Consider the following 17235-nt stretch of genomic DNA (forward strand, 5'->3'; position numbering starts at 1 on the left):
GGGACGGTGGCGACTTCATCAGAGAACAGGACACTGATGGGTGAGAGACATCGTTATGTTCATCTCATCCATCCATCTGTCCATTTATTCATCATTCCTTCCTCCCATCAGAGGCGGACAAAGTACTCAACTCCATTACTTGAGTGAAAGTACAGATACTGCTGGTCAAATATTACTCCATTACAAGTAAAAGTTGTAAAGACAGATTTTTACTTAAGTAAAAGTACAGAAGTACTTGCTTTTAAAAGTACTTAAGTACCAAAAGTAAATTTCCTTTTTTTATGTCAATGCACTGTTTTATTGTTGTACGTACTAGTACTTGCAATACTTCTGAAGCAACTTAGAATACATTACACCTGCTGAATACACTGACTAGCTTGTAGTATTCTTTGGAATAAAGAGCTTTTAGAATGTTAAAAACCTATGGGGAAAACTAAACAAAACAATTTTTTTTTTTTATTTAACACCCCTACCCACCCCCACACAAGCAGGATGGTAGTGATCTCACACAGCTCTGACAGTGCATGCACAGATCTATGTGTAGCCATTCAATCACATTTGAACAGAGTGGACAGTGAAATCCTGTAAACACAGAGTGATAAGGAAGAAAATAAAAAATCATACCTGCTTTAAAACCCAGCAACACAACTGTAGCTGTACAACTTTACAACAGCAACACTGCTTTAACAAAAAAGCAAAACAGCAAGACTTATTTGACATCAAAACAAAAATTTTAAAAATGCTGTCTAATCGCTCTCGCTGTACTCTGATGCCATACACAGAATGGTCTGCAGTGCTGCTTCAGTCCAACACCTATTGTGTTTTATTAGGAGATGCACAACAGTTCTTCTGTTGCTTTATAGGTAATATTTTCATGTACACAATTTAGCAAAATCAGACAATATTGTGTCTAATATATACCACAATATTAACTTCTTATTATTGAATTGTTGTAAAGAAATATCTCATTTGCAACTCGGTGTTCAAAAAACGCTGGGAAATCTCTTCATGTAACCCCACAAGAGTGATTACTGATAAACTGTCTGAAAAAAAGAAAGTCAACGTTTTAGAGAAGAAAAAAACCACCCACTGACTTTCAAAGCTGCTACATAGTAACAACGTTCTACATCAAGGACCTTGATAGAAATGTAGTGGAGTGAAAAGTACAATATTTGTCTTTCAAATGTAGTGAAGTTAAAGTCATAAGTTCCCAGAAAAAATATTACTCAAGTAAAGTACAGATACTCAAAAAGTGTACTTAAGTACAATACTCAAGTAAATGTACTTAGTTACTGTCCGCCTCTGCTGAAAATGTATTGTACCCACCAGCAGCAGAAGAGCAGGAGAGTGAGAATGACTCTATATCTGGAAGTGTGCTCGCGTCTTCCAATCAGAGGGATGAGGAGGCCGTATCCATAAGCAATAACAGTGACATCAGAAGCCGTCAGACCCAATCAGCTCCGCTGGCCACAGGAAGTTGGGTCAGATTTACTTGCTTCAGAACAACATCCCAAAAGGACCTGCAAAACACCTATAAACCCAACAACGGAGGTCAGAACATGACCAACGGGAAGGAAAGCCTGAGTCTGGTGTCACAGAAGATTCTCAGGCCACGTTATCAGAAGAGGAAGAGTTTATCCTTGCGGGAGAAGAAAGTCACAAGGACCATTATGGCCATTCTGGTGGCGTTTGCAGCCACATGGACCCCCTACAATGTCATGGTACTCATCAACACGTTTTGCTCTTCCTGTATTCCAAACAAGATGTGGATCTTTGGCTACTGGCTCTGCTACATAAACAGTACGGTGAACCCAGCCTGCTATGCCCTGTGCAATGTCACCTTTAAGAACACCTTCAAACAGCTGCTGACATGCAAATACAGGAATATTCATGCCACCAGAAAACATTAAGACTGTGGGGCAAAGCTCTATGCGCTTATAAACAGTTTCACTGACGATATCCAGAGTCTGCTGGTTTGGATCCATTCCTAGGTTTGAAAATACCAGGCTTGTCCAAATTGTTGAAACATTCAAATGATATTTCAGCAGCCATATTATGAGGAGGACAACTAAAAAGTAGCGGTGGACAGTTTAATGTTTTCTTTGCATTATTAAAATACAAAATGTTAGTCGTTTTCATTGCTGTCCTTCCAAGCTTTTTGCTAAAATTTATATTATAAATTATATGTATAAATCATATATTACTATTCAAAAGTTTGGGGTAACATTTTTGTATGCATCAATTAAATTTTTGTAATGTAAAGACATTTATAATGTTAAATAAGACTGCTGTTTCAATATTTTTTTAACTTTCTATTCATAAAAAGAATTCTGAAAAATTGGATGACGATTTCCACAAAATTATGAAGCAGCAAAACTGTTTTCAACACTGGTAATAATAACAAACTTTCTTGAGCAGCAAATCAGCATATTAGAATGATTTCTGAAGGATCATGTGACACTGAAGACTGGAGTAATGATTCTGAAAATGCAGCTTTGCCATCACAGGAATAAATTACATTTTAAAAAATATTTCAATAAAAAGTGTTACTTTAAATTGTAATAATATTTTACAATACTACTGATTTTACAGCATTTTTCTTAAAGGGATAGTTCACCCAAAAATGAAAATTCTGTCACTAATTACTCACCCTCGTGTCGTTTCAAACCCGTAAGACCTTCGTTCATCTTCGGAACACAAATTAAGATATTTTTGATGAAATCTGAGAGCTGTCTGACCCTGCATAGACAGCAATACAACTGAAATATTCCCACGTCCAGAAACGTATACAAAGACATCTGTAAAATAATCCATGTGACATCAGGGGTTCAACCGTACTTTTACGAAGCTACGAGAATATTTTGTGTACAAAAGCAAAAAAAATAACGACTTTATTCAACAATTTCTACTTTATTTCATTTTTGGGTGAACTAACCCTTTAAAGCGGAGACCTCCATTTAATAATGAAAAGAAATCAATCCTTACATTTGGTAAGAGAATCACATGTACTTCTCAGCATTTCACCATGATTTAAATGTAATTTTACTAAAGTAATTATGCCAATAATGGTGTTTTGTTATTATTATTATTATATATACTGTATTTTAAGGTTCTCAAATCTTTTGACATACATTTCTGTGACTTTTCCAGCTATTTGTCATCACAGATGAAAAAAAAAAGTTATATGCTATATGTAAAGCATGTGATTATGTAGATAAATATCATTTATATAAGCATTTTATTTTATTACTTGGAACAAAACGTACAGAAATACACATTTAACTATTATCATGTTATCTTATACAGATGCACTGTTTTGTTATTTAGGCTTGTTTTGTAGATGTTTATTAATCTATGTGTGGTTGGAAAAATAAAAAAATAGTGAAATTATGGAAAGAAATGTAATTCAAGCAGAATGTAATGAATGTTGTATTGAACTGGAGAATACAGAGTGTTAAAAAAAATACCAGCAATAAAACAATTCAGTTAAAAACAATTTTAGCTTTAATCATTTATCATAGGAAAATAAACAGATATCCTGTAGGTCTTTAACAAGCAAACTGGCCTTTTTTTTTTTTAAACTAAGTTTAAATTGCATATGTTCCATTTTACCAGGGAGGAATCACATAAAACCAACAAGTAAGTTTTCCGTCCGTGTCCACGCACATGGTAAACATTTTTTATCTTCAACTTACAATATAATGCTGGTATTTCAGGATAAATACTGAAAGGCAGTGACAAAAAGCATTTGTCAGCGGAAATGAGAATAAAAGACATTTTACCTCAATATGAAGCTCTAAAACAAAGTACAGAAAAACACAAAGGCATTCAAGGGAACTGTCAGAACTCAGACTATACCATTAGGAAGGCTGTTCAGTGTTTTATTGCTGATTCAATTTGAACTACATCAAGCCTCTTTCCCGAACAGGCTTAGTAACAAAGTACGTGACGGCGCGACTGTGCGTCTTCAATAAATAACACACGTCTCTAGAAAAACAAGACATCGCTGGCGACGCTGAGGTAGTTAGGAGGTGTAGCAGGGCAGGATCTCAGACGCGTCTCCTAAACCCTTGACCTCGGTCATTTGCCAAAGTCCCAAGTTCAACACCTTAAGGCAGGGCAGCTGGGTGATTCTCTCCAGTCCTCTTTTCGTTATTTTGGTACAGCCGTACAGGTCTATCCCGGTCAGCTGCGTCAGGTGATCCGCTATGAGCTCGAGGCCCTTGTCCGTGATCCGCACGCACTGGCCGATGTTCAGCGTCTTGAGCTCGTGCATCTGCCGGACCATCCGGTTGATCCCGTCGTCGCTGATGTGGCACGAACAAAGCGACAGGGACTTGAGCTGGTACAAGCCCTGCGCGATGTAAGCCAGGCTCTGGTCGCCCACTTTGTCGCAAAACGACACATCCAGCCCGTAAAGCCTCAGAGCGCCCATGGAGAGATGCATGATTCCTGTATCGCTTATGTTATCGCACGAGCGCAAGTTAAGAGTCCAGAGGTGGGTCTTATGCGACAGGTGGATCATGCCAGCGTCGGATATGCCACCGCAGAAGCTCAGGTTTAGGACTTTCAGCTTGTTTAGGCCCTTAGAAATGTGCTTGAGCGACAAGTCAGTGAGTTTCTGACAGTCCTGCAACGTGAGGTGCTCCAAACTCAAGCAGCCCTCCGCGGCGCTGCGCGTCATGCCGGCCAGGTGTCCGATGCCTACATCCGAAACGTGTCTGCAGCTTCTCAAATTCAGGCTTTTGAGATTATGAAGGCCCCAAGCGATAAGCAACAACCCCGTGTTGGTGATATTACTACACCCGCCGAGATCCAACAGCTCCAGGTTCTTTAGATACTGCGCGATCCTGCCCAAACTGGAATCGGTGATCTGTTTGCACAGGCTCAGGTTGAGTACCCTCAGTGACGGGATATCCTGCACGAATGCATGTCCGAGGCCGTTATCCGTCAGGTTGTAGCATCCGCTCAAGTTAAGGCTCTCGATGTTGGGCATGCCCTGGATAACATAGCTAAGGCTGCGCCTCAGGCTGAGGATCTGGACTTTCTTGATGCCTCTGGTTTGGAGGCTGGGGAACAGCGATGGGTTTGCTCTTCTCAGGTGGAGTTTGGCTTCTACTCCTCTCCAGACGGATTTATGGTACGAGGCGTCTCTCCACGCCGTGCATACTTGCGCGACTCTGCCTTTGCCTTTAACGTCCAGGTAGTTGAAAATCATCGCTAAGATCTCCGGGAAGAGGCTCGAGACGTGGATGTCCATTTCTAAGAGCGGCTCGTTAGCTTAGCTAAGTTGTTAGTCTGGTCTGGTCTTCTGCCGGCGGGGGCCGCATGTAAATAAAACGCTGTTAGAAATGGAAGTAAACACACAACAAAAATAAAAATCGAACGCACTTTGTTGCATTTAGAACTTGGTCTGGGATTCATTCGCTTGGAATAACCAGCTTACGTCGCTGTATTTGCACCGCCAGGTCTTCGTAACGACTATTTCCAGATCGCGACGCATGTTTAGTAAACATAAATACATATCCATGAAAAAGCTCGCGGAAAAGACTTTTAAAAACTGAACGTAAACGTTTGGAGAAAACAAACGATTTCCCGTGAACACAAATCAGCCATTTGACGAAAACTATGGAGTCCGGTTTCCGGTAGCCTTTGTCTTCGTCTATTCAAAACGGGGAGGGTGACTGTTCAGCGGGCTGGTTTTATTGTATTAAAAAAACTGTATGTTTATGTTCAAAAGGTCTGAAATGTATATCAAAACTAATAATTTTTCTTTAAAAAAACATATTAAGTGTCACATTTGCTCAAGTGAATTCAAATTGTTTTTTAAAAACAACAACAACCCCCCTATTAGTGATGGGAAGTGCGACTCATTTGCGTGAATCGGTTCTTTTGAACAGTTTTAAAGAATTGGTTCACAAAACTTGAACCTTTACGTCATGACGCAAATACTTCCGTACGTGATCCTTCTAAAATCTTAAAAAAAAAAAAACATATACTCATTTACAATTACATTCACATAAAAAAAAAACACTAAAATCAATTTACGTTGAAAAAGTCTTGGCACATTAAAAAAAATGATAGGCATATTTACAAAAAAAAAAAGCACATCTGTTTGGTTGTAAATATAATTCTAACAAGTCATTGTTTGTAAACTTTCTGATATTAGGGTATTAAAGTAACTTACTATGAGACAAATCCGCGTTTCATTCCAAATGCTCTCTTGGAATCGGGTATATCAGAAAGAAGCTGGTCTCGGTTCAGTGAATCATTGAGTTGTTGATTCCAAAACCGCTCTGATTGTATTCGTGAATGAACCGACTTATTGAAAAGATTCGGCTCAAATGAATGACGCATTCAAGAATCGAACCTTACTTCCGGCTCAACGTCACTGGTCTTAAACAAATAAGCTCCAGTTATCTTTGAATACGAAATCAAACGTGACTGTTTTCACACTTCTTTCCTATGCAAACCTGTTTATCTTACAGACAAAGAAAATTATAACGAAATCCAGCAAAGCATAGAATAAAATATGAGCTTGACCAGTATAAAACCCGTCTTATTTGTTCACAAACAATCACTCTTGTACTTTGAAACACCCATAAAAGTGAAGCATAAAAGTATTTTACTACAAATTCAGTCTTGTTGAGGTTGTCCACAGCAGCACACATGAAAGCTGATAACAAATTCAATATGAAACAAAGTACATTCAGAAATGACAGTGCAAGGTATTAAAGTACCACTGTAAACTTTTTAAATTTCCAAAAATGTTGCTTGTGTAAAAATCTATGCAAGTATGCTCAATCTCTTTCTATAAAACTACAGAGAAATTATTAATTTTATAACCTAAATCAAAAAGTTTGCATACATAGAAATAAGAAACAAAAATCACAAAAGTACCTTATAATTTTTTATACAGTGGGGCTTCTATGCATCATTTCAATTTTAATATTATGGAATATACATTCATCCAATTATACTTACGGGTATTAACCAATTAGATTAACTCCTAAATTCTAAAGAAATCAGATAATAGTCTCTTTAAATGAACAAATATCTTCATATAAAATAGCTTTTTATAGTCAATAAGTGAAATTTTGTATTTCAGTTCATCTAACACCATCTTTCTGTATTTATACTATTTTATCAACTAACTAAAAGGGAGTTTTTGTTAACATTCAATTAGCAAACCCTGTTAACTTTCAGGCAGCACATTATCGTCACATAAAAAAGCAACAAGCTTTTGAAAAACAGAATGTTCAAGACGTACAATGTTCTGCACTGTATTATCATTAGCAACTGTTATTCTCACAGATTAAGAGACTAATTTCTTTTCATACCATTAAGAGTGCAGGTTAGCAATGATTAAAAAGCACTAAATGTAGTTCGTTTAAAGCCCCATGTCAATAAATAGTGCATGAGATCAAGAGTGACAATAATGGAAGAGATTTCTACATTTAGGCATACTGTCATCTCATAACACATTACGATACGTGAAGCTCATTTAAAGTGCAGTCACAATTTTGCGAGTAAAAAAGGCCAGTTGTCTATTGTTGGTTGTGTAATGATGTATGAAGCACAGCTCACACAGACGTAACTTATATACCAATCAGCTTCCTGCTGGTCGATGTGGCAAATCCATGTGACCAACTTGCACCCACTGCGAAATCTTTAGCCCTCACCTGAAACTCCCAATCGAGTGAATTCCTATTGAAATGACTGGATTTCGCCTGCGAAAATTCGACAAGAGTAAATGTGACCACACCTTTAAACAAAATGAGTATGGAAGCTTATTTCTGCCATGGAATAAAAAAAATAAAAATCTGGCTTTTTTCTCACAATTACGAGTTCATATCTCACAATTTCAAATTATAAACTCAAAATTGCGAGTTTACATTTTGCAATTGACTTTTTTCCTCAGAATTGTGTTTTAAACTTTCTTTTCTTTTTTTCCGAATTCTGACTTGATATCTACCTTTTTTTGGCCACAATTAAACATAATTGCAACTTTTTTTCTTGCAATTGTGAATTAACAACCAGCAATTCTGAGTTTATATCTCGCAATTCTGAAAAAAAAAAAGTCTGAATTGTGAGATATAAACTCAAAATTGCATGATAAAAAGGTGCAATTACCCTTTTTAATTGTTTTTTATTCCGTGGCGGAAATTAGCTTTCCTAAATGAGAGACAGTAAGATGTATATTAATTAAGATGGAGATATTCCACCTCTATTGTCTATGAAAAACTAGAAAAATTCAAAAATTCATCCACAGGTTTAGAACATTATGAAAACAATCACTTCAAATCGAGTCTTCTCCCATTTTTCCCACAAAGCAGCCTTGGCTTTTGCGCAAAGCAAGAATGAAAATCACAACGTACATAGCTACTTCACAAGTTCACAGAATAGTGGTAGTTTATAATCACAAACATCTGAAATGGATTCTTCACACATTGATTCCATCAGCTAGTTTTCCTGCTCGTTCCGAAAGAATCGGAGCGGCAGTGGGAAAGGTCGATGAAGATTCCGTCAGGATCTGATTCCAGTGAGTCTAGCCCCTGCATTACAATCGTCTCCGGACTGGAGGAGCAGCTCGGGGGTGACGAAAGGGCCTGGTCCACCTCAGATGAAGCCATCGGGGCGTCCGCTGCATGCAGACACCCTGCGGAGGTGTTGATGAAGACGGGTGGAGAAATCAGAACGGGCTGTCCCGTGGCCCCTCGCATCACACTAGACAGGGTGAGCTCATGATCGAGTGAGAGTCTGGGGGTTGAGCTGGTCTCTATTCCCACAGTCAGGGCCGAATAGCCCTGGGGCTCTATGCAGGAAGTGACATCACACGCAGAGTGACGCCGGATGCCGACGCTGCCCACAGAGCTCACTTCAGAGTCGTACTCGGCCACGGGGGTCAGCATGGGGATGTTGTAACTCTTGGAGCGCACTACCAGATTACTGGAGGGCAGGTCTGCAGACTTGGACCAGCAATACTGCAAACGCCTCTCTGGAAAGATTTTTAAGAAATGAATAATGATATACCGCTTTTTCATTGGACACTTAGCAGTAGTAGTACAGTTCTGACATACTTTATAGATATCAGCAGCTGAATCACACAAGATGAAAGCAGCACGTTTATGGGTGGAGAACATCCTTGCAAGATCTTTAAAAGGACAGTTCACCTATTTATTAAATGCAAGTTTAACACACAAATTTTATATTTTTTACTGTTTTTTTTGTTTTTTTGAATTCATGAGATTAAATCACAATTTTATTCTACTGACAGCCTTAATTTTTAACAGTAACAAAACAAAAAAAACAAACAAAAAAAATCTATATTTATTTCTGTGTTTATCTCTCCTCCCTTGTGACATGTTATTTCTTGAGACATAATTTGTATTTGTGTATTTTTTAAATACAGTTTTAACTCGCAACTGTAACCTTAAATGATATTTATGGTGAAAAGAGATTTACAAAAAAAACGGAATTTATTTAAAATCTATACAGTTTATATAGCTAAGTTTAACACTGTGTAGTAAAAATAAAGATACAAAGCAAATATTTTCCAGATATTATTTTAAATCTAGTGAATTAATTAATTTAGGAAACAACATGCTATATCAAGTGTATTTTTTTTTCTCACACGGTATAAATGAGACTTAGTGCATGAAAACAGACTTAAAAAAAAAAAGATTTCTATGATGCAGGCTTTTTTTACTGAAAAAATATATATACAGTATATATATATATTTATTTTTTATTTTTTTGGTGTCAGTAAGATTTTATTTTATCATTATTATTTTTATTTTATATTAGCTTTATATTAACAACATTTTCAGGAAAGACACATTCAATCGAATAAAAGTGACAGTAAAGACATTTATAATGTTACAAAAGATTTGTATTTCAAATAAATGGGGATCTTTTGAACTTTCTATTCATAAAAGAAATCCACAAAATTATTAAACAGCACAACTGTTTTCAACATTGATAATTTCTGCAAATCAGCATATTAGAATGACTGGAATTCAGCTTTGCAATCACAGAAATAAATTACATTTGAAAATATATTGCAATAAAAAACGGTTATTATAAAATGTAATAATATTTCACAACATTACTGTTTTTTGTTTAAATAATGCAGCCTTGGTGAGCATAGGAAACTTTTTCTTACTGACCCCAAATATTTGATCAGTAGAATATTTTGTCTTATGTTCTGTTGTCACTGTCTTGATTTAGTTAAATTTTGTATTTTATTTTATTTTATTATTTTATTTTTATTAAATACATAGCTGCCTTTTTAATTTGTGTGAACTATCCCTTAAAGGCACAATATGTAATTTTCGGCACTAGAGGGCATGTATTCAAAATAAACAGAGGCAAAGGCATAGTCTGATGACGCTGTGACTCTGAGTGTGGAATCATGGGAGTTGTGGTCTTCATCCCCACAGCCGAAGCAATCTGACGGGACTCGGGCAGAAATCATGTTCATGGATGAGCTAATGATTTATTAAAGTAGTAGAATGAAGCAGAGTTAGGCTGAAAGCCGTCGAAGCGAAACGAGGCCGCTGAATGAGCGCGACACACGGCTCGAAAGCAGCGGAGCTTTTATTATGCCACAGCCGAGCGCTTCCGCTCCTTCTGGTCATGCGTATGTGGGGGAAAAAACAGCTCTGTTTTATCATACTAGATACGATTGAAAGTTCTGTTATAATGCTACTCTGTGCGGTCGTCACCTCTTCGAAACATTTGGGATAATGTAAGTACACAAGTCAGCAAAATATATAACACTGTTCTAGTGGTTTTTGGATATTTTATTTAAAAAATCTTACATATTGTGCCTTTAAGTTCTTTTCTTTGGATATCTGAAACCTTCGGTTTTTAAAATGCTGTTATATTGCCTCTCTCACCGATAACACAGGAGCACTCAGAGGCGCCACACTCATGTGAACACAGTCCCTGCGTGCCCAGGTACGGCGACACCACCTTCTGAACGAGAGACTCCAGCTTCAGGTATTCTTCACTCACACCTTTGGATTCATGAACCCCCTGTAAAGATGTGAAGATGACATATCACTTTGACTCTATCCCTTTTGAAATATTAATTACTGTAATTTTAGTTGAGACGCACAAGGTCTATGATTAATGTCTCACTCAATATGACACAACTGCTGAAATCATCGCAAATGACCCGTCTTGAAGTCTCTATGTTATAATCTCTCATGACAGTATGGCTGGATCTTTTACATGACCTAAGAGGATTTACTTGCAGTCCATGAGTACCTGTAACACCAAAAGCATCTGGACGATGGAGGGAGGGACACGGGCTCGCGGTCTGGACAAAGCCTCCTCCAGCTTCATGTTAAGGGTGATGGTGTTTCGAAAGTGCAGCAGGGCCAGCTGACGCACCGATGGCTCCTTGCCCTGAGATGCCATGAACACACACAACGATTCACACACCACTGCTGTAACTGATGTCTGACCAGTTATTTCACAGAATGACTAGACTGTACCTGGACGGGGTGGAAGATGGCTTGAAGCATAGTCAGAACATCACAAAAGAAAAAGTCCCATGTCTCAGCCAAAGAGTCCAATAACTTCTGACCTATTTTCAGCCAGAAGAAAAACAGTTTGTATTGTTTAGATACTAGTGAAATACTGTGTAATGACATTAAAATTAAAAAAACATTTTTAGGAATGTGTTTTGTCTTTAAAATGGGAAGGGTATACCTTCATAAAACCTTATTTTGTCCCGTAAAATGACCATGCCTTTAGTTAAAAGCTGATTCTGATAATGAGAAAAAAAGGGAAAGACATGTATTTTTTTTTTTTTTAATGTACATATTAGAACAAACACATCTCTGGAAAAAAATTCTTACCTGGAGGTATTCTGTAAAGAACGAGCCCAGCTCAGTTTTCAATAGCTGCCTGATAAAATAAAATATTATAACATTTTAAACACATTGAAATATGTTTCAGAAGAGAAATAATTATACCTACATATAGGAGAAATTTGACTTAAAATGACTGGCAGGAAAATATTCCAAAAAAGGTAATTATATATTTATAATATATTTTTTTCAATATAATTTATATACAGCATACACTACCATTCAAAAGTTTAGGGTCGGTAAGATGTTTTTAATGCTTTTGAGAAGTCTCTTAAGCTCACCAAGACATTTATTTGATAAAAAAAAAAAACAGTAAAAACAGCAATATTGTGAAATATTATTACAATGTAAAATAACATTTTTTTATTGATATAGATTTAAAAATGTAATTTATTCCTGTGATGCAATTTTCAGCATCATTACGCCAGTCTTCAGTGTCACATGATCCTTCAGAAATCATTCCAATATTCTGATTTATTGCTCGAGAAACATTTATTGTTTTTTATCAATGTTGAAAACAGTTGTGCTGCTTAAAATTCTTGTGGAGTCTGTGATACATTGTTTTTCAGGATTCTTTGATGAATGAAAAGAACAGCATTTATTTGAAAAGTAATTATAATTTTTATAAGCTTTTATCAATTTAATGCACCCTTGTGGAAAATAAAAAGTATTAATTTTTCTTTAAAAAAAAAAATATTACCGACCACAAAGTACTGAATGATACAACTGATTATAATATATTTTATATGAAAGCACCAGTAATTGTACATTTATTACTCATTATTTTCTTGAGAATTAAGCACATTTACCCCCAAATTCTTATAAAAGAAATGCTAAAAAAAGACATTATTCATACAACTATTTCTACATCAAAATAGTACTATTATCATTACTATACTCAATTTATGCCGAATATGTTTTTTAATTCACTGTGTCCAGAAGGATTTTCATTAGTGCATCATAATCACCACATTTTGCTATAAGTTTGATTGCATCATATAATAATTGCTGTTAATAGTGTTCGTCTGTTTGATTACGTCTTTAATTGATTTTTCCGTACATTTCTGCCATATGTACATTAATTGACAGTCACCACTGATAAGCTACCACTAAATATTGTAGAAACTTAATTTGCTGTAAAGTTGCTTTGCAACGATTTGTATCGTGAAAAGCGCTGTACAAATAAACTTGAACTGAATTGAATTGAATAATGAGATACATAGAGAGACAAACACTGAAAATAATGAAACTCACAACCAAACTTAACTATAAAATAATGCAGATGCATTACAGTAATGAGAATGAGGGGGAAATGTGCTTAATTCTGATGAAAATTATGTAATATCACAATACAAAATAAAATCTTAATGGTAAAAAAAAAAAAAGCTTAATTTTCTTGATGCAAAAAATACTTATTTTTTTACATTTGACTTTGGGGTGAAATATGATGTGGGTATATTTTCTTAGCTGGGATGTTATTGCTTCACAGTTTTTTCTCGTAATAGTTACATAATAGTGTACTGAGGCTCTGCGTCCTCTCACAACTGTTCTGTGCTGATAATGTGAAGCCTCAGACCACAGCTGCCAACGTTTACATTTGAAACACTGCCAACAGTTACCATTATAGTGAAATGAATAATTCACAAACCTACCCTCAGTTTTTCATAAAAATAAACAAAAGAACACAAAAACACATTAAAAACAACATACCATGCTGTTTTTCCTCACCTCACGCCTTCATTGAGTGTATAGAGTTCGTTGTTCGCCAGTCCTTTCTTTTGGAATACAGCAATAACTGCGTTGTGAATGCTACAATAAATCACACAGACGTGAAATTACATCTCAGTTTATGACACTTATTGACATGCGCTGCGCACAAAACCCACACTAACCTGTTCCATGTGGCATTAGGCCCTGATCCTCTCTCCTCCAATGAAGCCTTTTCATTTTTCCCCAGCTGACTCAGATTTGGAGAACTTACCAACTTCAACCGGTACAGAGTCCTCATGGTTCAAACAGAGGGATAAAAACACGGTTCAGTTAGTCCAGAATAGCAACAACAAGTGAGAAGGGGAGGAGCTGGAAAGATGCAGCTACAGACGTGAAGGGGAGGAAACTACCGTTTTATTGTTGAGAAACCAATTTCCTTCCTCCTAACATTACATTCCCATCCTTTCCTTAGTCTCTCTCTCTCGCTGTCCAACACTCACGCACACCCACAAAAATAAACCAATCGTGTTTAATAGTTATGCAACAAAAACTCCCTTTCTTTCTCACTCCCAGTGCAAGGGAGTGACAACCTGCTCCTCCTGTGTGATGTGAGCTGGGTTTAAATATGCGTATTTTTCAAAGCACTCAAACTTATGATTTTTACCTGGAGAATGATTTAAAAAAAAATATATAAAAAAAAAATGTAAAAGATATATATATATATATGTATTAAGAATCCAAAATATAATATATAATAATCCAAATTTTTTTTTACAAACTATTATTTTTCATGCATGAATAGGCTGCAGTGGTGACTGTACTCTATTGACTTTAGCCTGGAAATTTCTGACCCATTTCCCACTGGTCCTGTCTGCACTCATTGAATTTACATCAATATAGATGAACCCATTCTGATTCTTGGAACGGAGTAATCTATGTTTTGTCACGTCTCATGTGGCATCACACTGATACCAAATAAATGTACACAAAGTGGGACCCTCAGCAGGTGGCAAATTGAGGAATGTCACACATTGTGAGAAAATTTTGGAATATGGCTTATTTAGGGTATGCAGGAAAACAAAGGACATCACAAACAAATAACAGGATATGAGTATGTATAGCAGGATGTGAGTGTGTTAATAGATCCGTTCACAACATCAGTTTTACCTCCTGAATGGATGACTGCTCCCATCCATGTGAAGGTGGTGTGGCAGAGCAAACAGGGCAGAGAAGCTGAATGTGGATGATCTAGGGGCGGGTCGATCAATGTGGGCTCCGCTCAAGTTCTCCAGCATTGTTATCGAAAGGCTGCCAGATCCTCCTTTCATTCAGAACATCTCTGGTCCTTCTGTTAATACAAAAGGATGAAGAAAGAGACAAAATGAGAGAGTGTTGTGGTGGCTGCTACTACCACATACCTCATGAATGCATCTTTAAGTAATTAGATTACTTAAATTAAAATTCTGTCATCACTTACTCTCCCTCATGTTGTTCCAAACCTGTATGACTTATTTTCTTCTGCAGAACACAAAATAATTTTAATATTTAATAACACTAGAATTACTACTAATAATACTACTTTTAATAATTAAAAAAATTTACTGGTCGCTCTTTTTCACGCAATTACAATGAAGGATGACTGACATTTCAGAAAAGATGCAGAAAAAAAACATTCAATTATGAAAGAGGTAAAATATTCCTATTTGCCTTAATTACAATTACTTTGTGTAAGGAAGAACAGAGTGAAATTTAAGTAGTGTTCACTGTCAATATTCCCCCTTCAGTGAGCTGTTAACAACTGCAATCAGATCAGTGAATCAGTGAGTCAAACTTGAGAACCAGATCAGTCGGTTTCATGTACAAATCATTAATTTAATTGTGGGCAATGCTTAAAGGGGTCATATGATGCGATTTCAAGTTTTCCGATGCCCGATTCATTAAAGGGATAGTGCACCCAAAAATGAAAATTCTGTCATCATTTATTCACCCTCAAACTTATTTGAATTTCTCTCTGCTGACAGACAGTTGACAGTAGCCATTGACTTCTTTTTTTTCTCCATTAATGGCTACCGTAAAAATTTTTTTACCAACATTCCTCATATATCATTCTCCGTTACAATGAATCGGTTGATCCACCTGAATGATTTGTTCTCGAATCGAACTGATCCGATTCTCAAATTCATTTTGAAGATCCGGTCTCCATTTATTGTAATTGCAAAGAAAAGACCAGCACGATCTTCAGAATTTCTCCTTTTATGTCATACAGGTTTGGAACGACATGAGGGCGTGTGATGATAACAGCATTTTCAATTCTGGGTGAACTATCCCTATTTCACAACTCCCTGATGCAAGCATTTGGTAAACAGTCTAGATCATAAGGCATGTCACAACCCATTTACATAAACGAACTACAGTAAAAAAAAAACATTACTCTGCCGAAGATTCCCAAATGTCAGATTCATTCGTTTCGGCTGCTGTTAAAGCAAGGATCGATGTGCTTGTTTACGTTATTCATTCTCCATGTGTTCCTCGGCAACACAATTCATCCCGCGCCCCCTTCCGGACCATCTGGGAAGCTTCGCAAAAGAAATAGGCTACTAAAACAAAAGACTTGACTTGCATCAGCCTGTCATCATTTGCTCACGCGGCCGTGAGAGCTTTTTATGGGCTCTTTGAAAAAAAACCACAAACGCATCTCAACAGCCTCGACCTATATATGTGCCTTTGCTTTATGTTCCTCTTTCCCTGAAGCACCATGTCAGTTTCCCTTTGTTCACTGAACGTGCCAAGACACGAGCCACGATGTTTTACAGGAGCAGGAGGAGTCCATTTCCCTTTCTAAAGAGCAGACAGGTAAAAGCAACGGTAAAACGACGACGTCTGGGTAAACCTGAGAAGGCTATTTGAGAGGAAGGGCATCAATTCCCATTCTGGACTAACAGATCTCGCCTGCCTGTTCTATTAAAACTCGATACGGATCAAACAACCCACTGACCGCATCATTTTCTATTGGTTACATGTTCCATCAGAAGCTGTAAGTTATTCATGGCGGGGTTGACGCACTGGGTACTCAATGTACCTTATGGTGATCGTGACACGTTTGTTATTTACAAACAGCGCAACAATGCACCATTCATTCATCCAGGGAAAAACACGATTTAACATAAAACTCCCGGCTCTAACACTCCACACGAACAGTAGTGCATCGTAATAATGTTTCAACTCACCGTAGTAGTGCATCGTAATAATGTTTCAACTCACCGTCATGTGCTCCGTGTGCAAAGTGAATATGAGCAGTCGGGGATATTTAAGTAACTTCAGTGATGGCGAGAACAATAGATATGATGGTTTACACTTCAGGAGAAACTAATCCATAAATGCGGATGTGGGCTGTGCGGGGTTAATGGATCATTCCCGTGGCAGGCATCCCCAATACTCGCCCCTCCTATTTGCTTCCCGAGTCGCAGACTGTGACCAGACGGCAGTCCAGACAGTGGGCGCATTCACGCCCCGACACGTGCGCGCGCGCCATTGTGCGAAGGGTCAAGATGAGTTTGAAACAAAATGAAATTAACGTTTGATATGCTAACATTTAGTAAAGGAAATGATATTTCCGTTTCGCTTTATGAGCTCAGTGTTCATG

At 37.1% G+C, this 17235-nt stretch overlaps 3 protein-coding genes across 3 annotated transcripts in view; 1 reads left to right on the plus strand and 2 right to left on the minus strand.

Annotated features, from left to right (window-relative positions):
* Positions 1–1910, plus strand: part of LOC107716631 (muscarinic acetylcholine receptor M2-like) — a 6500-nt gene extending 4590 nt beyond the window's left edge. The window contains exon 2 of the mRNA XM_016523125.1: positions 1330–1910. Coding sequence (XP_016378611.1) covers positions 1330–1910 — 581 coding nt within the window. The remainder of the gene's footprint in view (positions 1–1329) is intronic.
* A 1576-nt stretch (positions 1911–3486) lies between these two features.
* On the minus strand, positions 3487–5669 carry fbxl14a (F-box and leucine-rich repeat protein 14a). Its single transcript, XM_016523242.1, has 2 exons — positions 5447–5669; positions 3487–5342 (listed from the first exon to the last, which is right to left on the minus strand). Exon 2 carries the CDS (start codon positions 5258–5260, stop codon positions 4025–4027), a length of 1236 nt encoding a protein of 411 aa, XP_016378728.1. The 5' UTR covers positions 5261–5342; positions 5447–5669; the 3' UTR covers positions 3487–4024.
* Positions 5670–8139: 2470 nt separating this feature from the next.
* LOC107716716 (proline-rich protein 5-like) lies at positions 8140–17087 on the minus strand. Its single transcript, XM_016523243.1, has 10 exons — positions 16854–17087; positions 14760–14940; positions 13775–13885; positions 13611–13691; positions 11871–11919; positions 11722–11779; positions 11505–11596; positions 11275–11415; positions 10902–11040; positions 8140–8998 (listed from the first exon to the last, which is right to left on the minus strand). The coding sequence occupies exons 2-10, from the start codon at positions 14918–14920 to the stop codon at positions 8460–8462; spliced, it is 1371 nt and encodes a 456-aa protein (XP_016378729.1). The 5' UTR covers positions 14921–14940; positions 16854–17087; the 3' UTR covers positions 8140–8459.
* Positions 17088–17235: the final 148 nt, after the last annotated feature.

This window comes from Sinocyclocheilus rhinocerous, unplaced genomic scaffold (genome assembly GCF_001515625.1).
Source record: "Sinocyclocheilus rhinocerous isolate Xijiao unplaced genomic scaffold, SAMN03320098_v1.1 scaffold1201, whole genome shotgun sequence".
In the NCBI taxonomy this organism is placed as follows: Eukaryota; Metazoa; Chordata; class Actinopteri; order Cypriniformes; family Cyprinidae; genus Sinocyclocheilus; species Sinocyclocheilus rhinocerous.